We start from the raw sequence: 26,641 nt of genomic DNA, 5'->3' as shown, positions 1-26,641 counted from the left end.
AAAAATAAAAAAATGATTTAAAAAAAGATATACTTAGTAATCATTTATTCTGTCAATGCTCTTCAGTCAAAAACCCCAAGAACACCTCTGTGTTTGAGTAGTTGGATTTATGTATTACTCATTGCAGAGCGGAAGGACTCACACCCTGGAGAACTGCAGGATGTCTTAGTAAGAGGTGTAGAGACACCTCTTATAGGATCTGGGCTTTGCTGGGTAATTTTGGCCTGGGTCTAGGAAGTAGTAGAGACTTGCTTTGACTTGGATGCTGTCAGAAGTCAGGACAATTCTATCACTGGGCATCTAGTAACTCTGATCTATGGGAAGGGAGACTGAAGTGGGGGACAGAGCTGTGACTGGTAAGGAAATGAAGGAGCAGTTACTAATTTAGCAAGAGAGGAGGGTGCTTGGTATTTTGTGGGTTTTTTGCACAGTGGCCTTGTTTAAAGTGGATGTTCTTATGGGACCATTCATGTTCCGTAGGAGCACATGGCTTAGTTGTGAGCATCTGATCAGTTTGCAGTAACAGTGAGGCCTACCGTGAGAGCTACATCAGTTCCTGGATGTCAGGCACTGCTTTTTTATTTCTTTCTTGATTCTATGTCAGACACAGTGAAAGGCTCTGGGTTTAAAACAGTCAGCTCCTGTACCAGTGACCTATTTATTGCCTCTCAGCTCCAAGTTCACTCAGTACACGGCCTATGACAATGGGCCTGTACGCATTTCTTCTACAGTGAGCACATGCTGCGTCTCAGCAGTAGAGGGCACTGCAGGAGGAAGGGGTTTCTTCTCGGTTCAGAGTGCAGTGTTGTGTTTGTTCTTGCTCCTGTTGCATGTTGATCAGTAGTGCCGACATGTGAGGTACACAGCTGGTGGCACACTTCCCCAGCCACATGCCCGAAGTAGGCTGTCTCAGAGATGGGCCAGTGGTCACCTTCACATGACTCTCCGTACACGAATACTGCACACTCAGCTCTCACATCCACAGTGGCGCCCTGACACCACTGTATGCCTGCCTGTTCCCCACCCACAGCTCACTGGTACCTGGGAGATGGTTTTCTACTTGCTCGACGTTTGAGGACCAGCTCAGGCCTAGGCAACCCACTGACCTTCTCCACCATCTAACGACCTGCAACCACTCCTTCTTCAACGAGGAATGAACCTCAGTCTTGGGAAGTGGAGCCTCCCCTTCCAACTTTGTCATTCCTAAGGTACCCACCGTTTAGTGTTTCCTTCAAGTCTTTATAGTTGCTTTCCTAGTTAGTATAGCTTAATAATTCTTCATACTACACTCCTTTGTTTAAATTATTGTGTGGTTTAATCTGTCTACTGATTGGACTTAGGCTGAAAGGCAGAGGATTTTAAGCAGTTGAATCAAACCCCTAACAGCGTGGCAGCTACTTTATTTACGGCTGATGGAAAAAATGTTCAATGTCATAGAAAACACAAATTTTTAAATAATGGAAACTAGCACCCGGGGCTATTTTCTTGCTTTGACTATGAAAAATTTACACATGGGAAGTGAAAATCAATTTTCCCCTCTTGTACTAGACACTGAGAGACTGGTATACAGTATATGATTTATTGTTCCTTCACCAGACAGTAGATCCTCTTGCATAAAGCTAGGACCCAAAGAGAATAAAAACCTCAGGGAAAAGAGATCAAGACAGGAAAAACAAACAAACAAAATGATACGACACATACACAAAAGACCCTGTACCGCCCAGGAAAGCTGTCTGCCCTGCCTTGGCTCTGGGAGGAAAAGAAAAAGAGTCTGCCTGAGAATTCCTCCTATCTCCTGGCCAGCTTTCAAGCATGTTTGGAACCCAAACTTATGCTACCGGCATATCCCAAAGAAACACTAAGCTGAAATTTTTAATTTCAAGGAAACTCGCGTTGCCAGTGAACTCAGCTGCCCGGTGAGAGAAAAAACTGAAAGCCTCCATGGAGGAATGTATCCTCGATACACAACCCGTCAAATACTGGAACTTATCTGAGCAAGAATATAACATATGCATGCTTTACGCATAAGAAAATTAAAGGAAGCACTAAGGACTAAAGGCTGTTTATAGGGCCGCGGAGATTAAAATGTCAAAGGAAGGGTTAAGTGCAAATTAGATCCAGGCAACAAAGAGAATCACCTGGGAGACAGATATGGGGAAATCACCCAGGATGCAGCACAGAGACAGAGGCAGAAAAAGAGGCTGAGAGATATGGGAGGCGGAGCAAGACAGATTTCCATGTTTTATTCGTGTTTTAAAAGATTTCTTTTTAAAAGAGGAATGGAAGCAATGTTTAGAAAAATGGTTGAGAATTTTCCAAAACTTGAGTTGATGCAGTACCCACCGCTAACTCTGGGACGGTCACAGACGGCTCGCTCCGATCCAGACACACAGCAGGTGATCCCTGAGGGAACAGCCAGCCTGGTGGACGGGATGAAAGCTACTGCAAAGTCTGTTTATCCTGAGAAGGGGGACTGCCAACTTCCCCTACAAATGCCAAGTGCAACACCCTGGAGGAAGCAGTTGATATGATTCATACGTAAGCTGTATGGAATTGGCTTTATGATAATTAGGATATTCACCCACTGAATATGCTCATTATTCGGGTCATGATAAATAGTGCAACGGCACCCGTGTAACTTTACTGCCACAAAATAGGTCAGATTTGCTGTCTCAGCTTCCCCTCATGAATCTTACCGATGCTAATAAAAACATTAGATTATTTAACAAGAAAATGCCAAGAGGCAGGGGAGAGAGTTCAGGGACCCATCCCCAGCAGAGTGGAAATGTTTAAACAGTTATTAAGAAATCAGGTGAATAAAGCAAACATTGATAGGAGCAAATCAAAGAGGAAAAAGTGAAGCGTCAAGAAACTCATCCCAGCAGGGTGGAAATCTTTAGAGGGTTAAGAAATTGGATGAGCCGTGGCCGGATGGCTCAGTTGGTTGGAGCGTCGTCCTGTACACCACATGGTTCTTGTTTCAACTCCAGTCAGGGCACATACCTAGGTTGCAGGTTTGATCCATGGTTGGGGCATATATGGGAGGTAATTGATCATTGTTTCTCTCTCACATCAATGTTTCTCTCTCTCTCCCTTCCTTTCTCTCTAAAATCAATAAACATCCTTGGGTGAGGATTAAAAAATAAAAATAAAAAAAGAAATGGGATGAATAAAACAAACACTGATGTGGTTGAAACAAAGGTCTTAATAGACTCATAGAGCACTACTATAGGGTGTCCCAAAATTCACGCAAGAAGTAATTTTGATAGAAAACACAGGTTTATAATTAAAAATTGTAAATTTTTTATTGATTCATAAAGCATACAGTATAGGGTTATGTATGGAATAGCACATCGGGTAAATGGCCTCCACAGCTTTGCTGGCACATACGCAAAGCCGTGGTCTTCATTGGTCTTCATTGTCCCTGCTCCTGGGCCATAATTGGTACTTGGTAATGCTTATCAAATTGAAGGGATTGAAATCAAAGGGCAACAGATATTAGAATCTGATTCAATAAACCAAGTAAAATTAGGCTTTTATTTTTGTTGTTGTTGTTGTTAATGCTCACGCAAAATTCAAATCTTGCGTGAATTTTGGGACACCCTATATATAAGATTGGGTAGACCAATGGGAACCCTACAGATCCCCCTGCATTAAAGGTCCCAAGCAAGTTTAGTCTAAATTTGGAGAAATTTTAAACATAGGGAAGGCAAAGATTCTAACGAGAAACCAGACCTGGAATGGCCTGGGGCAACAACCAGAGAGAGTAATCAAAATAGTGACTGACAAAAGGATCAGGGTCTCTTAGCTCAACCCCCTGCTGGGAACTTAAAAGCCAAATGCATAAAGCGGGTAAAATAGTGGGAGGGGGTGGGGGGCGAGGAGAACAATAGTGGGTAAAATAGTGGGAGGCAGGGAGCTTTGAGATATTTCTGGGACTCCCCGCATGCACTACGCTACCAAATCCTTTGGTGAAGTAACGCAGGCTACAATTACTTTACTAGAATATAAAAATGTTAAGGTTGATAGGATTAAGGTGGAAGTTTAGGTGAAAACTGGAATGTTTAAACAGCGTCTATGGGAATGTTTTATGGGAATGGATATTATGTCTAAATGGGAACGCTTCCCCCGGAGGTAGAACAGAGGCATGTAAATCACCCTTCGAGCAACGTTCATTGGACATGCTAAATGGAAATAAGACTGCCTGGGCTGCAGATATAGGAAAGAAGCTGGGGTGTTGGTACAAACTGTTCAGTAGCCCCATGCGGAGCACACACTGGGACGTATGGCAACAGCCTGTGAGCACCTCCCAGTGACAACTTTAGGGATGTTGGACGAAAGATTTGTCATTTGAGAGGCAATTACTAGCTTGCTATTGAACATTAATCTAAACTATCCCTATGACTGAGAGACATAACATAATCTTGGAACCTGAATAACCATGATGTCAAGAAAAACACTTCAATGAGGGAAGGCAATGCTCAGAAGAGTTCCATAATAAAATGGAAATGGTTTATATTGGAATCCTGTCACAAGAAGCATGCGAGGAGCTACAACCAGGAGCCGCCTTCCCCACAGGACTAACTCTGGACCTGAGTGACGAGCTGCTAGATTCCATCATCACGTGGACAGTGCCTTATAAACACCTCTCAAATGACCAACAGAGAGCTGCTTGGTTGATGAATGACAGTTCCAAGCTGAATGAACAACACCCTGGTTGGAAGGCCACCACTGTGATCAAGGAAGGTAAAATCACATCAGCTCAGTGGGCTGACGTGCATGCTGTTTTCCTAGAAGTGATGGAAGAACTCAGCAATGGTAAAAGCACATATGTTTGGGGTTTTGGTTTTTTTTTTACTGACTCATGGGCAATGGAAAACTGGACTTTAAAAGGATGCCTTATAAGGCACAGCCATATGGGAATCATCCTGGCACGTTACAGTTGGACATGTTGATGCCCCTCCCAGGTTCTGGAGGTGACTGGAACTACCAAGTGCACCTTCTGAAGTGGCCACCTGGATCCATGAAATGAGTAGACATGGGGGGCTACAGCAATGCAGAGATGAGTTGAATCTGGACATATTCCTCTTACACCCTCTGAGGCACAAAATGCCAAAACAGGAACTGTTTTGTCTACCAACAAGAGACGGAGACTACAGATGGCTCCGAGGAAGATTCCTGGGGGTGGGGGAGACCCCCCCCCCCCCATGACTGACAAGAGTATTATATTGGATGGATGGCGGCAGCCCTGGGGGTGGTGGGGGCTATAAATGAGTCCTAACAGGAATAGACACTCATTCTGGATTTAGCTTTGCATTCTCGGTGGTAGATGCAAATGCTCAAAATACTGTGAGAGGATTGAAACAGAAGATACTCTACCAATTTAGGCTGGTGAGTTACATTTCTTCAGAGCAAGAGACAGACTGCACTTCACAGCACATAGCATTCAACAGCAGGCAAAGAGGTATCACATCAAATGGACATGCCATGTTGCTCATCATCCTCAGAGCCAGGTTTAATAGAGAACTGGACCAGCCAACTGAAACCCACTGTCTTAAAAGGGTGGAGATAAAGGCATGAAGAGCTGACTCACACGCTTTCGTGTGTATGCTCATACTCAACATAAAGGGGCTTAATGGCGGGTCCCCACTAGATAGATTCCTCTGTTTTTCTGGTGCATCTGGGGAAGGGGGATAGAGGGATGCTGGTATAATGACTATGGTTTTTGTCTTCCTCCCTATATTGCCTCAACTTTCTTTTTCCTACCTGATGCAGGCCCAGGACTACAAGTGTCAGAAGCAAAGATGATTCCAAAGCAAGAACTACTTTCTTTTTTTAAAAATTGATTTCAGAGAGGAAGGGAGAGGGAGAGAGAGAAACATCAATGATGAGAGAGAATCATTGATCGGCTGCCTCCTGCACACCCCACACTGGGGATCAAGCCCGCAACCTGGGCATGTGCCCTTGGCTGGACTTGAACCTGGGACCCTTCAGTCCGCAGGTTGACGCTCTATCCACTGAGCCAAACCAGCGAGGGCAAGAAGTACTTTTGTAACTCTACTTTTAAACCTTTATGTCAGAATTCCTCAGAGCCTGCCTGACTGGTCCTGACTTCACCTCATCTGGCAAAACGGGGGTTAACATTGAATGCAGCTGTATGGCCTAGTGGTAAAAACAGCCCACTAATTCTGTACCCATGTAACTTTACCCTATATGAACGGTAGTAAACCATACAGACACTGAATTGGTACTTAACATCTTCCAAAAAGACCAGTTTACAGACAAGTTTTCTCAAGTAGTCATGGGACAAATAATTCTAACCTTACATAAACTCTTCTCTATTTTACCTTCCAGAGAAAAATAAACACTTTCCAACTCTTTCTATGAAGTCAGAATCACCTTAATACCAAAAACAAGACAAGATAGTACAAGCAATGAAAATTATAAACCAAATCATTAAAAAACACAGATGCAAAAATTCTAATAAAATATTATCCAATTAAATCAAGCATATATTAAAAAGGTAATAATATATCATGACAAAGTCAGATTTATTATAGGAATGTAAGGATGGAATATAGATTTTTCACCTTACTAAATGATTAAAAAGAGAAAAAAATGATCATCTTGATACACAAAGAGTATTCAATAAAATATAACACATGTCACAATATTTAAAAACTTTGAAGAAACTAGAAATACAAGGAATTTCTTTAACCTGTTATGAGGTTATTTACTAAAAACATTACAGCAAATGTTACACTTCATAGTGAAACATTAGAAGCATCCTTTTTAAAATCAGGAAAAGACAAAAATGTCTGCTGCTATCAATTCCATTCTATACTGTACTGGAGGGCCTAGTTAGTACTGTAAGGCAAGAAAAAGAAATAAATGTGACAAAGATTGGAATAGAAGCAACAAAGCTGTCATTATTTGCACATTATAATCTACTTTACTTTATAAAACTTTACTGACAGACTTTAAAGAAGATCCTTATAAATGGAGGCATATAACATTTTCATGGAAGGGGAGACTCAATACTGTAAATGTTAACTGTCCCCAAACTGAATTCAATGCATTCAATAAAAAGATGGTGGTGAAGAGAATTGTCCTATCAGATGCCAAGACTTACTGTAAAGCTATGGTCATTTAGCACTGAGAGAGAAAGACTAGCAGAATAAACGTCAAGGCTAGAAATACGCTCTCATGTACAGGAACTTCCACGTCTGATGGAAGATCGGAGGGAGGAAGAATGTCTGCTCGCCCATAACTAGTTATGGATATTTCTAAAGTATTAAAATTGATCTTTTCCTCACTAAACAAAAATCAACTTCTTATACAGAGATTAAGGCCTTAAATACTAAGTGTAACTTTAAAACATTTTTTTAAAAAATAGACTATTTTTATGATCTCAAAATTAGAGGACTTCTTAAATAAGGCAAAGTTAAGTCATGAGCTCAAAAAATCGATAAATTTGAACTCATAAATATTAAGAGCATCTTAATTCATGAAACAGCCCCTAAAGGAAAATTAAGAGCCACAAATTGGAAAAAAATATAATGTGTTACACATAAATTGACAAAGGATTAGTTTCTTGAATATGTACAAAAAATTATTTAAAAATGTCTTAATATTAAGATCCCTTTATCATCACAGAATAAAGCTAATAGTATAAAAATATTGGCCAAAGCTGATCATACTCTGCTGCTTTTAAAATACAGATCATAGGAACCCACTTTCTGCCATCAAAATATCAATTGTGGCCCTGGCCGGTTTGGCTCAGTGGATAGAGCGTCAGCCTGCGGACTCAAGGGTCCCGGGTTCGGTTCCGGTCAGGGGCATGTACCTTGGTTGCAGGCACATCCCCGGTGGGGGGGTGTGCAGGGGACAGCTGATAGATGTTTCTCTCTCATTGATGTTTCTGGCTCTCTATTCCTTTCCCTTCCTCTCTGTAAAAAATCAATAAAATATATTTTTTAAAAAATTAAAATATCAATTGTGCCCTGGCCAGTGTGGCTCAGTTGGTTGAACAACATCCTATGCACAAGAAGGTCACCAGTTCAATTCTTGGTCAGGGCACATATCCAGGTTGTGGGTTCGATTACTGGTCCAGGTGCATGCAGTAGGCAACCAGTCGATGTTTCTCTTTCACATCAATGTTTCTCTCTCTTCCTCTCCCTTCTTCTCTTTCTAAAAATCAATAAGAACTTATTTTTGCCCTAGCTGGTTTAGCTCAGTGGGTAGAGCGTCAACCTGTGGACTGAAAGTTCCTGGATTCAATTCTGGTCAAGGGTATATGCCCAGGTTGCAGGCTCTGTCCCCAGTAGGTGGCGTGCAGAAGGCAGCCAATCAATGATTCTCATCATTGATGTTGCCATCTCTCTCTCCCTCTCCCTTCCTCTCTGAAATCAATAAAAATATATATTAAAAAACAAACAAACAAACCTATTTTTAAAAATGTATCAATTGTGCTTTTATGATTTATAAACTCCATAACCAATAAGCTATGGTGTTCAGTTCAGTATGGTCAGCAACTTGTGATTAGAAAACTCTCCCCTTTTTCTAGAAACCTCAAGTAGCTTCTACTTCCTGACAAGGTTAAATTCACGCCCAACTTACAGGAGGGAGGGGAGTGGAAAAGAGGGCTGTGTAGGCACCCAGGCAGGCAGTGCAGTACGGGCTGTGGGTAACTGCTTCTTTCCATTGTGAAGAGTCAAAGGAGGGAAGCAAGGCCCAAAGATGTTCCTGAGACTTTAATTACTGGTATCAAAAGTTAGACCCTGGTGTTTAGATTCCCCTACCTTTTATTCCCCCACTGTTCCTTTGAAAAGAGAACCATACTCCAGTCTTCCCTGTCTTGCTCCAGGTACTTCCAGGTTGCAGAAGAAAGTGCTCTCTTCTGATCGGGGGTCCCAGAAAAGAGCTTTAACCTCCTGGGTGCGTGCTTTCTCCACCTAAAATCTCCAGCTAGTTACCACAGCAAAGTGACTGTGATGCACACGCTCTCTAAGTAACAGTCTGAATCTTTGAAATGGGCTGTGACCAGAATTTCAAATCAGTCTAGAAAGACAATTTCATCACTGAAATGCATCTACTTTGATTCCCTTTGCAGTTTCGTGGTAATATTTCAGCACCTGCAATGTTTTAAAATTTCATGGCACAGCTTTATCCGCGAAGAAGAAATGAAGTATCAGATGTTATTAAAACCCCCTTAACACAGTCAGGAAGAATGAAGGAGGGCACCAGAGCACAAATCAACATAATGACTCTTTTATTTCATTCGTTTAAATGAAATGTCTTTCTCTAATGGGAGAGACATTGTCAATATTAAAATGAGCATTTACACGGAGCTTTCATTTTATACTCTGTAATTACTTAGCATGCTATCTACACTACAGACCTGCAGAATGTGTTTATAATTTAAAAATAACTTATTGAGACAGAGAAGGCAAGGTTAGGTGCAGTGCCCAACACAGTGAACATGGTGGTTAAGTGCCCTGCAGAAAGGCTGGTCCGAGACCCATTTCTAGCTGCACCACATTATGTAACAGCTTGGATCCCTGAGCCTCCTCCTTGATAAAAGATGGATAACAGTACTAATTCACTGTTGAGAGGATTAAAGGTAGAGAATAAAACCAAAACGAACAAGGCATCTTTATAGTACAATTCCTAACATACAGTGATTGCAGCGAATGATTATAAAATTATTGTATGAGACTTTTTTTGTATGACACTCTTAAAAAAATATATATGTATATTTCTACAATCTCAAGAGTCACTCTTGTTCTAAACATAAGATCAAGTTACCAAAAAATATTCATTTGAGTACAAAAACATGCTCATAAGTAATCATTCTTCATCTGAAACTGAAATAAATAGGTGGACATTAGTCAACTATAACTTTTCAACAGACTCCATAAATCAGATGGGATAAGGTAGTCAGAGCAGAAAGAAGAGCACTCCGGACAGACCACAAGCAATGAGAGATACAGTGCTACTAAAAACAGGAGCTGTGATAACGGAAGGTTTTTTTCTTTAAAAAAAAAGCATGACAGCCCTGCCGGCATGGCTCAGTGATTGAGCATTGACCTATGAGCCAGGAAGTCATGGGGTTTGATTCCCAGTTAGGGTATATGCCTGGGTTTCGGGTTCAATCCCCAGTGAGGGGCGTGCAAGAGGCACTCAATCAATGATTCTCATCATTGATGTTTCTATCTCTCTCTCTCCCTCTTCCTTCCTCTCTGAAATCAACAAAAATATATTTTAAAGAAAAAAGCATGACATTTAGTATAAGAGAACATTTATTAGGTTCTCAACCCTGAAATAAAGGCCTTAACTTTTTAACAAAGTTATACCAGGTACTTTAAATGCAGTAATATATTAGACCCTCACAATTTAAGATATGCATAATTCAGAAAGGATTAGGTAGGACTAATAAAACTAATAATGACAACAGCATTGACTGTCATAGAGTGAGCCAATTATGCTCAAACTATTTTGTACAGGTTTTCTTATTTAGCCTTCACAATAAATCAGTGAGGAGAAGAAAAAACAAATAGTCACCCCCCATAAAAGTAAACTTAACACTCAGGAAGATTACGTAACTTGTCCATGGTTACAGTAAGTGACAGAGCAGAGATTTGAACCCAGGGCTGTTATGACTTCAAAAACCAATATTCTTTCTAACCAGAACATTAGGACACTGAACTATATGACCTTGAAAATGACCTGTATACCTAGGACCTAAAATTCTCTTTTCTAATGGGTTACGACTACACTTGAGCATATTAAGCTCCAAGCCCCTGCCCCTCCAGCAACTCTCTAATCCTTAGTCCCTTCAGGGAATAAAGCAAGAAAGGAAGAAACAGAAAGGAAGGGAGAATCACTTCAGGTTAAATCTTTCAGACACAAAGGGGTGATCCTAGGTTATGGTGAGCACGAAGAAGGCGAGAGCGCGAGGAAAGGGAAGAGCGCGGACTGGCTATTGGAGAAGAGCTCCCTGACAACAGCACTGAGACGCTGGGACACATTATCGAAGAACATTACGTAGGATAAGCTGAAGAAATACAACCCCGAGGAAGGCTGTCAACACGAAAATCGTGTCAACAGACACACAAGATGGGGAAGGACCAAGATAGCCTGCTTGGCTCCGCCTCTCACTTATCATCTGAAACAGAAAAGAAAAACCGGAACGCGGCAAAACGAGCCTGACAGCAGCAGTCAGGAGGCTGCACTTCCGTTCTGCCTGAACACAAGTTAGCAAAACGCAAACCCAAATATCGGGGCCACATTCCTCAGAGGGCTCATCAGTGCACAGGTCCCATTTTACGCTCTCCTTCCATTCATTCCCCATTAAGACACAGCATCTCCGTTTCCTCTGCAAATCCCTATGCATACCGGCAAAAGAAAATGAAACCCACGTTGTGTTAGTTTCTTAAGTGTGTGTTGGGAGAACTCTGAGTGAAAAACATCACCCAGGTACCAGTAACTTCGTTCTGGGATCAAGAACAAAACAAAAAGCCCCCACATAACTCTGGTGGAATTGTCAGACCCAGGAAAGTACAGAGTTTCACAGCCGTACCCCTTCTCTCACCACATGGAATCACCCACAGGCAAAGACCCACAGCTGACTGCCTTAGGACAGCCACCCTCAACCCGGTGCCGAAAGAGTATTTAACAGATGCAATACCTGACTCTTTGGTCAGGAGCAATGACCTCTTTCCCTGACCAGTGGTTCTCAGCCTTCTGGCCCTTTAAGTACAGTTCCTCATGTTGTGACCCAACCATAAAATTATTTTCGTTGCTACTTCATAACTGTCATGTTGCTACTGTTATGAATCGTCATGTAAATATCTGCTATGCAGGATGGTCTTAGGTGACCCCTGTGAAAGGGTCGTTCGACCGCCAAAGGGGTTGCAACCCACAGGTTGAGAACCGCTGCCTTAGACTGTCAAATAAAAAACAATAGTAACAACAGCCAATACAACAATAACTGTCCTGTGTGAATAAATCAAAATTATACCTATTTTTTTGTCAGATCGGCAAAAAAAAAATTTTTTTGTTGTGCCACACAATTTTAATAAATATTTTATGTGCCACGAGGTGAAAAGGCTGAAAACCGCTGCCCTCGGGAGCTGCAGAGTCCTAACAATTTCGTTTCTCCCTTTCTACTGTCAGCTGAGTTGTGACGTGAGCCTTTACTAATCTGTAAAAAATGAAAAGTCTACATGTTCCTGGTAGTAACAGGACTCTCTGACTTTCATTATGAAAAGGAATGTTTCTTTTAGGATAATTATGTATTATCAGGACAGAGGGGGAGAGGGGGGACTTCCCATGAAAAAATAGGCTCAAGTCAGCCAAGTTACTGCTTTTGTATTCTTTCCTGCTATTCTCTACAGCACTGCCACCCTAAAGAGATGGAAAGTCTTGGCCTCTGGTCCCACCGACACCTGTTCCTTTTACACAAAACAGAAAAGACTTCTGACCATGTGTTATTCGGTTCTAACAATACAACCCCATGGAAACACAGCAATTGGGAGCATGAGTACTTGTTTCCGGGAGACTCAGAGTCTAGGCAAGACCTACCTTGTGAGTAGAGAAGGATCTGCATCTCTAGAAGGACGCAGGTGAACAGCTGCACCAGGTTCTCCAACCCCAGGAGCTCGAAGGCCTCTCGCAGAGGGTAATCGGAGAGGGGGAGTTCATTGGGCCCAGGCCTCTGGCATATGACAGGTTCATAAACACCATAAAATTTCAGCGATCTCCCTGGCGGTGGGAGGGGTACCTCATAGAGAATATTATGGATGTAGCTCTCCAGCGGCAAGGGTGGTGGCTGCTGCGAGGTAACTGCTCTGTAGAGCTGGAGGAGGAAGTTCTTGCAGGCCTGCATGAAAGGCAGTGGTGTGATCAAACATATGCTTTTGGAAACATACAGGGTGTCTCTGCTGATGTCATAGGAGTTGTATCGCTGGAGTTTCAAAAGAGAAGTTGTGTCCCCCTCGTCAATGCTGCTGGCCAGCGAGTCCATGCTGCAGGAGGAGGAGGCGTAGACGCTGCTGTAATGCTCGGCGTTGTGCATCTGGTAGAGCGTCTGCATAGCTGTGCAGATCTGCTTACTTGTAACTTCTTCATAAAAAGTGAGAACAAAACCGTAGGTGCGAGAACCATCTTCCCGCGTGATTATAAACGAGTGGAACTGAGGGTCTCTGTTGTCAGTCTGTGTTCTGAAAGACAGCCCTTTCGGCATGCACAACTGTGGAGGAAGAGGGGAAGCATCAGAATGCAGTGCGCGAATAACTTCAAACCAGAAAAAGACAATGTTCGAGAACCCCTATCCCATCTTGTGACCTTCAGCAAATCATGTAACTTGGTGGTTCTCAACCTTGGCTGAACATTAGAATCACCTGGGAATCTTTTTTAAATCCTGATTTCTGGGCCTCGTCCTCCGGAAATTCTGTTTCTTTGTTATGGAGTGGGGCCACAACATTAGTAACAAAGAAACAGAATTTCTGGAGGATGAGGCCCAGAAATCAGGATTTAAAAAAGATTCCCAGGTGATTCTAATGTGCAGCCAAGGCTGAGAACCACTGATGTAACTTCTCTGAGCCAGTTTCTTTATCTAGAACATTTGCTACATCTGTGACTTGAAGACAAAATACTCAAGGGCACTTTACAGATATTTAATATTTAAGTACTATTTTTAGAGTAGTGATGATAAGGTTTCAAAGAAATAAGGAAATAGATGAAGGCTCACTTGATAAATATGGAATAATAAGTTATTTTATCTATTTTGAACAATATGACACTTCATCCTTGAAAAATACACTTTGAAAGTGGAATGATTTTTGATTTACTGAAGCTGAAGGGGAGAAACCAGACATTTCAGATTATTTCCAGTAGAGATTGTGCTCTGGGTCTTGGGAACTACTCAGGATTCAGTCAAATTTGGGAATAAATTACCTGAGGAGTTAAAGATGTTATATTTAAGATACTTAAAATGCACAAGAAATTAGAACTGAGTCTTTAAAATTCTTCTAAAAATATTTTAAGTAAAAGAAATGAAACAAATTATAGAAAATTTGAAATACACTAAGAAAAACAGAACTTATAATTCAACTACCCAAATAGAATCATTAATTTTTATATATTCCTTTTTACTTTTATATTTCAATATGCTTTCTGCATAGAAATAATTTTATCATACATTTTTACATTATATTTTTCTTTCCTTTTTTCAGGCTTGATCACTGATGTGGGTAAAAGTGAGAAGTTCCCCCAAAGCCATCCCCACATTACCAAGAAAACACAATTTGCCTGAAAAGTTACCTGTACTTTGGTCAAACTGTCAACAAACACTTGCTAACTGCCTTTATGAGCGAGGCCCTAGATGGTGACAGGATGGTGAGAGAGACAGACACAAGTCAGTACCTGCTCCTGTGGAGCTTCTAGTCCAGTAAGAATGACAGATGATTTAAAAAAACATAAACAATAAAGTATGAAAAGTACTATAACAGGGTCAACACAGGCTGTTATGAAAAAAAAAAAAACAGCAGAAGGACATAAATGAGAAAAGGGGTAGAGGAGGAAGAAAGAAGAAAAAGGAAGAAGAAGAAGAAGGAGGAGGAAGAGGAGAAGGGGCGGAGGGGGAAGGGGAGGGGGAGGGGGAGGAGAAGAAGAAAAACCAGGCAGAAACCTAAGCATAAGTACAGGTGTTAGTGAGATAAGGAGGCAGAAAGGACAACAGGTGCAAAAGCTCGGAAGACAGAAGACAAGACAGAAGACGGGGGTCTGAGGAACGGAAAGTCATTGTGGGTGGGGAACAGGATGCAAGGTGAGGGGAGGGGAGAGAGGACGCAGGAGAAATAATTAGGGGCTGGGCCATGAAGGGCTTTGGTGAGTCACATTAGAAGTCTGGAGAGGGCAACGGAAGCCTCTGAAGGTTTATAGCAGGAGGGGGACAGAATTAGATGTGCCTCTGGGCTCATCAACCTTCCTGCTCGGAAAGGCAGCGGTTTTCAAAGGGGTCCCAAGGAGGCGGCAAGAACGCCTCAGAACCTTGGGGTCATCTCTGACTTCTCTCTCGCTCACACCATTATCCAGTCCATTAACAAGGACCACTAATGCTACCTTCAAAAATATATTCAGAAACGAACTAGCTCGTTCTATCTTCACTCTTACTACTCTAAGTCACATCTTCTCTTGCCTGGTGACTATTTAACATTCTGCTAACCTGTCTCCTGCTTTTGCCTTTGTCCCCCATAATCTAGTCCCCATATGTAGCTAAAGTGATCCTTAAAAATGTTACATTTTGTCACACTTCTCAAAACCCTCCAATGGCCTCTCATCTCGCTAAAAACTGAAATCCTGCCCCACATGACTTGGCCCCAGCAACTTCTCTGCCTTCATCGCCCACTGCTCTCTAGCTCACCTACTCTGCTCCAGCAACACTAGCCAGATTGCTGTTCTGTGACACACCCAGCCTGCTTTTGCCAAAATTTGCTATTCCCTCTGGCTGCAATCTTCTTCCCCTAGGTATCCACATGGTTTGTCCCTGTAGCAGATTGTATTTCTAAAAACGGCTCTCAATTTTTTCTAGTTCCACATGCTCTTCCAGAACCTTGCCACTCTCCCAGCAAGTCTGGGTGGGCCGTTGAGAGTGCCAACATCAAGGACCCACCGACGTTTTTTTGTAAAGATTCAGATGAATATTTTAGGGTCTTCAGGCCACATGGACTTTGTTACAATGACTCTACCACTGTAGTGTGAAAGCAGCTGTTGGCAAGATGAAGGAATGGGTAAGACTTTGAGAAGGGCAACCCTGCCAAACCCTATCTAAACTGTTGATTTATAAGCAAAATAATAATCCTGTTTTAAATCAACAAACTACAGCCTTTTGGCCTGTAAGTAAAATGTTACTGGAACACCATCACACTCATCCAGTCCAGCACTCTCTACGGCTGCTTCTGCACGACCATCTCTCTCTCCCTCTCTCTTTCTCTCTGAAATCAATAAAATAAATATATATATATACATACATACACACACATTTTTTTTTTTTAAAGATTGTAGGAAGAATGATTTGAAACACTCTAGGCCCAGGCTAAACTAAAGCTTGTTTAGCATAATGCATGGCACATTTGTTGAATGAATAAATTAATGAACAAGAAAACAAACAAAGACAATAGCTGGGGAGAACAGGACCAGACCGACTTCATCTCCTGATTCAGTCTGTAGTTATCTTTTTACCTCAAGTAGGCCATAAAGAAACATAGTGACCTCTAAAGTCAACGTAAAGATTTAATTTAATCAATAGGCTTTCCTGACACCAGAAACCACAAAATTACAGCTTGAACTGTTCCTGAACAACTGCCAAATATTCCCTTAAGGGTTTGTAGCTTTCTTGAGCACACAGTCAAACATTTATAGAGAAAGCTTGCCAGAAGTTGTGCTCAAAGTAAAGAATGACTTTTTTATGCTACATATAACAGATGTTAAGAATTCTTAAATTCTCTTCCTACAAATAAAAAAAAAGTAAGAATTATATTTCTAATCTGAGAACCATGAACTGGAAAATGCTATTGCTTTTTCATTTTTAAAAGTAAGAATTGTTGCTCGGCCGGCTCGATCCCCAGTGGGAAATTGGGGGGGAAGTGAGGGGGGGAGGAGCTAGCCGATCAATGACTCTCTCTCATCATTGATGTTTCCATCTCTCTCTCCCTCTCCCTTCCTCTCTGAAATCAATAAACAAAATATTTTTTAAGTAAGAATTATTATATGAATTGTCAGGTTTCTTTATTGAAATTTTTAACTTATTTATTGATGAGAGAGAGAGAGAGAGAGAGAGAGAGAGAGAGAGAGAGAGAGAGATTGAATAAGTCATTATTCCACTTATTTATGCATTCATTGGCTGATTCCTATACCTGCCCTGACCGGGAATGGAACCTACAACCTTAATGCATTGGGAGAATGCTCCAATCAACTGAACTACCCAGCCAGGACATCAGGTTTATGTTTCAGAAAATCTGAGATAGAAATCAAGATACTCACTATGGCATTCAACAATCTCTTGTTACTCCCTAATATTGATATATACTAACAATACCCCCTGCCCCACACCACTCTCTCACAATAAAACAACTATTGCCCAGATTGCCAGTGGAAATCAAAATTAATTTAGCAAAAATGGGCTCACAATGTTGTGTACATCTCCTGGTTTGATTGACCAAATGTCCTTATTGTCCCTCTGGACTCTTTAGGAAGTTTGGCTAGAATTTTAGTAATTCCTCTTTCTCTTTTCCATCATTCTATGATTCCTATGCCCTCTCTCTTATTACCCAAATAAAAGAGAAAATTACTCAGAAAACTCTGAAAGAGTTGGTCAGTTTGCTTTGCTTCCTACTTTCCTCCTCTTCCTCCTTCCTTTAATATTATTTTATAACATGTATTGCATTAGACCTTAATAACTGAAAGACAAGTATAAAAATAATTCCTACCTCAGGGAGCTCACAGTCTAACAGGAAAAAAAGGCATAGTGTAAACCAACAGTTACAAAATGATGTGATCAGTGCTGCTATGGAGTATGTTCAAGATTTATAGAAATAGAGAAGAGAAAACACCTAACTATGGCTTAAGGGATGGTTTTGCACTAGAGATGACATCTGAATAGACAAGGATGGGGAAGGGAAGTATTGTAAGCAAGTAAACGTTCCTTCATTTACTCAGTGATGTGAATCCCTGCAAAGTGAGGGACACAGCAATGAATGAAAGTGTTCCTGGCCTAGTGGTGAGATGCAGAGTTATAGTAGGAGACATAAAGTTGACAACTAACTACATAATAATTAACTGCAGTTGGGATAAGTGCTACAAAAGGTACAAGGTGCTAAGGGAACCTGACTGAATGTTGGGAAGGTGGTGGAAGGTGGTCTAAAATGGCTTTTTTGAGGGAATCACATTTAAGTTGAAGTCTGAGGGGTCAATAAGAATTTACTATGTGAAGAAGAGCTTTTGAGAGAACCAACAGCTTAGGCGGAAGCTACAGTGTGAGGAACGGAAAGGACAGGAGCAGGAGTCCAGGTAAGAGAGCTTGGAGGTTTGGACTATGATGGGTGTGTAGAAACAGAGAGAGGTAGATACATAACTGACTGCCTAGGAGGGAGGGTGAAAAAGTGAGAGCTTTCAAGGATGATACTAGATTTCTGACTTAAGTAACTAGGGAGATGGTTGGACTGACCAAGGTTGGTGGGAAGATTGTGAATTCAGTTTGGATGTGCTGAGTTTGAGATGGCAGTATGATAGTATTGCTGTGATGTTAAGAAAACAAGTGAGCTACCCCAGTAATGACTGGATTAGAATCCCATTCTTATGAGTTTACTGTGAGACACAAGCTTAAACTTGGGTTAAAACGAGTGCTTACTTTCATTCGAATGTCAAACCTATTAATGTAACTAAGGGTTATCCATTTCAAATCCTTGCTGAGTCTGTAAAGCATATATAGTGCCCTTTTCTTTTTGAATCTTGTAAGATAGGCATCTGAATAGGTTTTTTTCCAGCCAATCCTTTACTCTTTGCTCATTATTCCATTCCACCCTTCTTCGTTATTAAAGTAAATAATAAATTGTAAACTTAGAGCTTTACAGATTGTAAACTTAGAACTTTATAATAGTTGTTACACTTTTATTGCCAGAAATATCACACATCAGATGTTTCATTTAGGATATACAAAACAGAATCTTTATACTTCATATAACTTGCTTCAAAGGTATTGACCATATTTTCTTCCTAACAATTTCCAGGTTCACTACATTTTTTAAAAATATGTTTTTATTGGTTTTAGAGTGAGAGGAAGGAAGAGGGACAGGGAGAGAAAAAGAGAAAATGGGAGAGGAAGGCAAGAGAGGGAAAGAGAGAGAGAGGGACAGGGAAAGAAATCAATGTGAGAGAGACACATGGAGTGGCTGCCTCCTGCACCCACTCTTACCAGGGATTGAGCCCACAATCTGGGCTTGTGTCCCGATTGGGAACTGAACCAGCGACCTTTTGGTGCACGGGACTACTCTCAACCAACAGAGTCACACATTCTCAAGGATAAGATCTATCTACTAGAACACTGCATAAACAATCTGGATGCCAGTACAGAGGGCTGAGAGAGATCTGAAACGGGGGGAAAGGCAGGAAAACTTCAACTCTTTTTGCAATGCTTTAAGAGGAAAGGTATGGACCGGAAGCAAATTGTCAATGTTGACATGAGTTCATTCTGGGTGGTGCATATAAGATTGTTGTATTGTTCTCTGTTTTATGATACTTCCATTCCCCGCCTCCCCCATAAAAATTTCTGAATTAACAACCAAAAGATATATAAAAAGCAATTAATTCAGAAACAATTTCACCTGTCACTTATATCTATTTTCTATTATATTTGCATTGCACTCATACACGTGGAATTTTTTTATTTAACGAAGTTCACTGCTTTGGGGTACTTAATTTCTGTGTGAAATTAACCTTATTTCAAAGCACCACTGTTGCTTGTTAGAGGAATGACGGATACTACAGAAGGCGGTGACTCACTCCTTGGAGTGGGATTTTGCTAAAGGCAAGGACAAAGCTCTAGACACAGACAATAGTGTGTGTGTCTGGGAGGGAGGGAGGCCTGGAGGTGGGAGGAGTGGTGTGGAAGGGGTCAATGGGGGGGGGGGGGCGGGGAGGGAAAACATCTGTAATACTTTCAACAATAAAGATAAATCTTACAAACAGAACAAAGCTTTATACCTTTTGGTGGGAATAAATTATAGCTTCATACAAATGCACTTACTAATAAATCAAAGAGGAAATTAAGGGCAGTAAATCTATGACCCAAATGCAGACTAGTTTAATGGGATGCTTTTCAGAGATTTTCAAGGAGTGCCAGCAAATCCCTTTAGATTTGCAGCAATGAACAAAATGCTGTGTGGTGCTTAACCATCAAAATACACACGTATGTGTTTATTCTTCAGAGGGAAACTTGCTGCTTACACAAAATAACCTCAGAGGCAAGGAGAGAGGAAAATAGCAAAGACAGAGTAAGGAAATGAATAATTAATTTAAAATTCATTTTTTGCAGATAGAAGCAAAAGCCATTCAAATGATTAAAAGAAAACACACACACACACACACATCAGTGTGATATTTGGTTCCAATAAAATAAATTGAAAAAAATCCTTGAGTGGTTCCAAATGACTGTAGGTTTATATTGTAGTTAAGACCCTAGTTCTGGACACCATTCTAATTTCTCACAGAGTAATTTATACTTTGAAATATCTTACTAATTTAAGCGGATCAAGTGTTATAATCCTTTTACATTCTTGTCCATTTTCCTATTGCTTTATTTTGACACTCTTTTCTTTACTATTTTCCCATTAATTTGCTGGCATAAGCAGCTGATAAATTGTTTTTTTTGTCACTGCTGCTTGTTGGCTATTTTAGTCAGAAACTTGTCTGTAATTCTCCAACTCCCAGAAATACAACAACTGTGTTCTACTTTATATCTATAGTTTTGTCTTCACCAAACAGGAGGCTGGGCTCCGCATTACTAACTTCCAGTAAAATGGCATCTCTGGTTATTTTGGTATTGGGTGACAGTTTAGAGAAATAACTGCACTGGATTCTGTGAAGACTTAAAGTGCCAGGAGGCTTAGGCATCTGTCCTTAGAAAATTACCACGTTAACTCCCTGCTTGGTACAAGCCCCAGACTGGAATGGGTTCACTGTGATATAGAAATACCACAAAGGTCCAATGTGACCCATATCATCTTAGTGCAGGTCAAAACTAAGTTGCATAGTTTTTCTTTGGGGGAGACAACATGGGGGGGTAGGGAGTGAGCTGGAGGGAAAAATGATCTGGATTTAAGCTCTGAGACTCCCTGCATAACTCTGGACAAGTAACTAAACCTCTGCAAAATATGAGTTAGGGTCCTCACTGGGTACATGCAAGCATGTATGTGAAAGTCACATACATGAAGTGTCTAGCAGGCATCTACTAAACATTAACTTCCTTCCCTTATAGTAACAGGGTCTTTTGGCTCTACCTTTAAAATAGTAAAAAAACAAAGACAAAATAACCCATACCGATTAGTGTCTCAGTCCACCGTTAATCATTTCGGTGCCTGTCATGCCTGATCTCTGATTTGCTCACTTTGGAGCCCCCTGATTTTTATAATCACAGAGTTCAAGGGGGTCTAAAATATTATCCAGGCTTCTAAGCAGGACCCTCCCTAATTTCACAGATATATCACTTTTAATCCATTCAAATGATTAAAAGAAAACACACACACACACACATCAGTGTGATATTTGGTTCCAAATGACTGTGGGTTTATATTGTAGTTAAGACCCTAGTTCTGGAAACCATTCTAATTTCTCACAAAATAATTTATACTTTGAAATATCTTACTAACTTAAGGGGATCAAGTGTTATAAGCTATTTACATTCTTATCCATTTTTCCATTGCTTTATTTTGACACTCTTTTCTTTACTATTTTCCCATTAATTTGCAGATTCCTAAGTGATCTGCAAACTTTGACCTACTTAGTTAGGTCCAAGAATCTCTAAAGGGACTTAAAATCACCACTGGTAATGCACGACATTCATTCAAAGTCCTTACAAACAAATTCCTACTGTCTGAATGATGCACTGAAGGGCCTTTCGCTCTTTACTCTGTGACTATGGTACATTACAGGCCTATCATACAACATTCCCTGAAATATGAGAACTGTAACCATATTCCTTCCATCAGGATTCTTTCCAGGAAAACAAAGTATTTTCACTGTTTATCAAAGCCATCTATGTGTTAGTTAATACAAACTCACAACACAGCTTAATAGTAGGAAAAGAAAATGGTTTGGAGGGTCCGCTGCATATAATTATTTGCTATGGGGACCCTAGACAAGTTACTGAAACTCTCTGAGTTTAATTTTTTACATCTATAAATGAGTATATTATCATATAAAAATGTATATTTAAAGAATTAAATAATGCCCTAGCTGGTTTTTCCCAGTGGTTAGAGCACCAGCCCTTGGACTGACAGGTCCCGGGTTCAATTCCAGTCAAGGGCATGTACCTCAGTTGCAGGCTCAATCCCCGACGATGGTCAGGGCACAGGCGTGATACAACCAATCGATGTGAGAAAGACATCTTACATCAATGTTTCTCTCTCTCTGTTTCTCCCCCTCCCTTCCCTCACTCTAAAAAAAAATAAAATAAAATAAGATAAATTGAAAAATATCCTTGAGTGAGGACTAACATACATACATACATACATACATACATAAAATAATGTAAGACATTCAAAATAGTCACTATTGTCATCTCAGTAAAATAAAAAGGCTAAAAAGGAAAAGAAACATACATACCATATTCACTGCATCTTGATCAAAAGGGTTCCACTCTATATTCTGAGGATAGTGGGCCAGAACCTTGGATTTGAATGTTCTTCTCAAAGGACTCTGGTCAAAATTTTCACCTATATCAAATAACAATTAGTTAACATCTAGAATTTCCTCAAAAGCATGCCATAGCTTTAGTTTTATTTTGTAGCCATACTGACTGATGATGCTGAAATCTAATTCAATTTCTACTTCTAACAGTCTGCACCGTAAAATTCTCAATGGACAAATGAAAAAACAACAACCAACCACCTGTAATGAAAGGTCTGCATTGAAGACTTTAGATTCTGAATTTTAAAATCCTGGCTAGACAACTGATACTAAAAGTCAGATATGATATAATCCTTGCCGTAACCTAATTATTGTCCTCACTGCAATATGTAGTGATAAAAATATCTATTTGGAAACATTTAATTCATTAAAGAAACATCCTGAATTAAGCTGATCATACCTCTTACAATCCTGAAATTTTGTACATGGACAGACCCAATGCTATAGTACTCAAAAAAGGCAATGGGCTTAAATTTCCACAAAATTCTCTGGTAAACGTGACTGCATCTCCAGGCTTTTACAAGAATTAACAGAATTAGAAACATCATTACTGAGTTGTCTAGCTTAGTAGACAAAACACACTGAATACACTAAACCCTGAAAAGAAACAATCTATTCTAAGCCAAATTCATCACCTGTCAAAAATCTGGAAAGAAAAGTAGACTAGTCTTTGATTGTTATATATAAGAAAATTTAATAATAGCTGTCAGCTCAGTTTTTCGATCAAATTAAATCCCATGAGACCTGTTACCTACAAATGCCTTAGTTTCATAAACTATTTTAATGTGGATGGATCTTTAATTCTCAATGTCAAAAAGCTGATACTGAGAAAGTAGAAGACCTTGGAGTAACATTATTTTTTCTCCTGTGTTTTCTGTACTTTTAAAGTTTACTTTTTAAGCGCAAAACATGAGCTGTTATATCAAAAGATAAATGCCAGTTACCAGTATTTGTACCAGTAAAAATATCATAAAGCAACTTATGAGTCACACTTGGACATGTAGTCAGACTCCGTTTCCATTTTTCATAAAAATATTAAGATATGAATATTAAAACACCTTTTAGTGCAAGACAGATCCCAGAAGGAGAAAAAGCACACTCTAAAACAAACATGTCAAACTCACCACAACAAATATTTTTGCAGCCCATTCAATATAATGGTATGTAAGAAATGTTTTAATAAAAATTTCGTAACTTAGTTTTTACAATATCCTGTTATACATAATTATTAATAACAAACTACAATGTTCGCTAATGACTAGATTACTATAATAGTGTTGCATTCATTTCCCTTACACGCCTTACGCACAGGCGCACCATTTCTCTCCACTAATACTAGCAGCGAATATTTTAGCAGCCGATGGCCACGTCATTAGTCTTGGACTGACTTGTTTGGTGTGTGCTACAGGAAATATTTCGCTTTCAGAGAACAAGAAAAATAGGTTTATTTGCGTTACGCTTATTAATTTGTGCAGTTATTCAGTGTCTGGTAAGTTAATGTTCAAGAAAAAATATTAATTTTTATTAAAATGTTCTATTATCTTATGTTAACGACTACTCATTTATTTCAGCCCTTTGTATTCAGCATGTCTCTATCAAAATAAACCTACGTTTCTATGAAAATTGAAGCTTTTGTTTTTTTTGCGGCCCACATAAACTTAAACCTTGTTTATTTGGCCCGTGTTACCCTTTGAGTTTGACATGCTTGCTCTAAAATCTTCCTGGAGATTGCAATATAGTATCCAAGAGCTTTTTTGAATAAAGGCACATAATTTAAATAGACTTGCTGCAAGTAACCTACTGTTTCTAATTTGAACCCTTGGCTAATGATCATTTTCCTTTGGGTTTGTTCCTCTTACTTATTTAGGCCAGCATTTCATCTTCCTACCCCATGTTTCCATCTTTTAAGAGATGGAGTAGAGAGTTTTCACTTCAAGAAGACAAAGGTCAAAGGCATCCCTAAGGCAAGTTACCCATTTTTGCACCATGCTTCTAAGGGTCTGTAAACATCAAAAAGTCCACGGGAAATAGTCCATGAGTCAATGTGTCTGAAGAAAAGAGTTAGGGCTCAGAATGGTTTATTTCGGGAGGATGAATGCCATCTTTAAGCTAATACTACATTCTAGATTAGTCACTTCTTCATTTTAAAAAAAAGGTTACTTTTTACTTCACCTCAAGTCAGAGAAAAAAATAAAACAGACACTTTCTCCTGGTTCTAAAGGTGTATCTGCTGACTGTGCTATTGACACAGCAACAGGATAGCCTCAGAAATATACAGCCACCAAGAAACGCTCTCCTTCGCCCACCCTCAAATTCCCAAAATGCTTGTTTTTATTATCCGTGAATGTAAATAAAATATGAAACACTGTGGGGCATAAGAAACAGCACATTCGCAGGACAGAACTCCTTGAAACACTTACCTTTTAATGATTCCTGCCCGAGTTCAGTTAAAATAGTAACATTATCCTCATTCATATATGAAGTTATTAATGGGACAAAAGATAAATCAGAAAAGTCACGACAGTGCCATTTTCAATATAATTGTTCTGCTCACTAAGGAACACCACACCCTCTTGAGGCCCAATTAATCACCAGAAGAGAGAGAAGGAAAACCACCTCCAGAGAGAAAAAATTTCACAAAAACAAAACCCAAAAAACTCATGAAACAGAAACCCAAATCTAACAAAAGAAAAACAGAATCATCGCCATCATCATCACGACCACCACCACCACCACCACCACCACCACCACCACCACCTCTCATTAGATTGCCCAAAAGGGGGTGGGGACAATAGGAAAGATCATTGCTATATAAACAGCTGTCTTGGCAAATATTATTTTGAAGGAAATTAGGGGAATAAACAACTACGGAGAAATTCTGGTGACACTGTTAAGGATTTAGAAATGAGTGGGTTCAGCTATTCCTACTAGTACCAGTCAGAGAAGCAAACCTGGAGATGCCTTTTGGAGATGTGAGATAGGGGAATAACCTTATCTTCCCATTTGGAGCCCAGGTTTCAATAAACCTCTAACTTAGAATCTATTACTAGGACTTAGCAGGAGAAATGAGTCAGTCTAAGAATTTGGATTCCCAGGAACTAGAAATTATATGTAAGCATCCTTGACTTAACTTAAAATCCACCTTCAAACATTATCCTGAAATGAACAAGGATTGTAAATTTGTGCAAATATTAATACCCCCCACTACAACTACATAAAGACTTAATTTCAAGTAATCTCCTCCTAAACCTAGCTGCAATTAAGCTTTTCCCCCTAAAAAATAGGACATATCTGCCAAGAGAGCTTACAGGCTCATGAATAATTTTTTTCAAGGTTTGAAGCAAAGGCAATCTTCAAAAAAAAATTAAGATGCAGAAGAAAGAATAGAAATACAAAACAATACCTATTTTTTGCCTGAGCAAAACTGAATAAACAAACAATTACGATGGGCTTGGGTGAATTAAAATAATGATTTCTAACACCTCCACTTTTTATTTTTACCTGAGGTCGTATTTGCAGCATCTTGGCTCCTGCCATGACGATCTGCTTCTAGCCATTGGTACAAAACTACATAATGTAACAGAAACAAAAAAGCTTTATGAACAAACAAAAAAGCAAAAAATTTGACTGTGAAGAATGGAAAATGAAAATAAAAAAATTAAACAAAAGCAATCAACATGAAACATCAACATCAATGGAATATAATGTCACACTAATAGTATGCAGCTTATAAGCTAGTAATAAGAAAGGAAAGAGAATAGGTAATTATATTTTACTAGAGGCCCGATGACAAAATTTGTCCAAGGGCCTTGGTCCCAGCCCCCGCCCACTGCCGCCGTGAGCCTCTGCGGCCTCTGCCGCCTCTGCCTCGGCCCCCGCCTGCTGTGGCTTTGTTCGGAAGGATGTCCGGTCTAATTAGCATATTACGCTTTTATTATTATAGATTGTTATAAGTGAAATGCTATTTAAACATCTATAACTGTTATTCAAATGGGGAAAAGCACACATTCTTTTCTTAATGGTAATTTGAAGAGAAATATCAGGAGAAAGCTTATGTTTCTACTACAAGCCCGGTGCATGAATTTGTACATGGGTGGGGTCCAGCCAGCCTGCCCTGATTGGGGTGATCAGGCTGGGCCAGCCGGCGGGGTGGGGGGAGAGGGGCTGTGGGCAG

The 26,641-nt window shown here is 40.0% G+C and overlaps 1 protein-coding gene across 7 annotated transcripts in view; it reads right to left on the bottom strand.

Annotated features, from left to right (window-relative positions):
- DENND5B (DENN domain containing 5B) overlaps window positions 1–26,641 on the bottom strand; it is a 175,763-nt gene that overhangs the window by 71,729 nt on the left and 77,393 nt on the right. For 5 of the 7 annotated variants that reach the window (XM_036298018.1, XM_036298012.1, XM_036298015.1 and 2 more), the window contains exons 2-4: window positions 25,969–26,034; window positions 22,384–22,493; window positions 12,586–13,252 (exon numbers count right to left, since the gene is read on the bottom strand). In XM_036298018.1, coding sequence (XP_036153911.1) covers window positions 12,586–13,252; window positions 22,384–22,493; window positions 25,969–26,034 — 843 coding nt within the window. The remainder of the gene's footprint in view (window positions 1–12,585; window positions 13,253–22,383; window positions 22,494–25,968; window positions 26,035–26,641) is intronic. The other 2 variants (XM_036298013.1, XM_036298017.1) reach the window with 1 other exon arrangement.

This window comes from Myotis myotis, unplaced genomic scaffold (assembly GCF_014108235.1).
Source record: "Myotis myotis isolate mMyoMyo1 unplaced genomic scaffold, mMyoMyo1.p scaffold_m19_p_3, whole genome shotgun sequence".
Taxonomy (NCBI): Eukaryota; Metazoa; Chordata; class Mammalia; order Chiroptera; family Vespertilionidae; genus Myotis; species Myotis myotis.
Note: the sequence above shows the minus strand (reverse complement) of the source record. Positions and strands in the feature narration are given on the sequence as shown.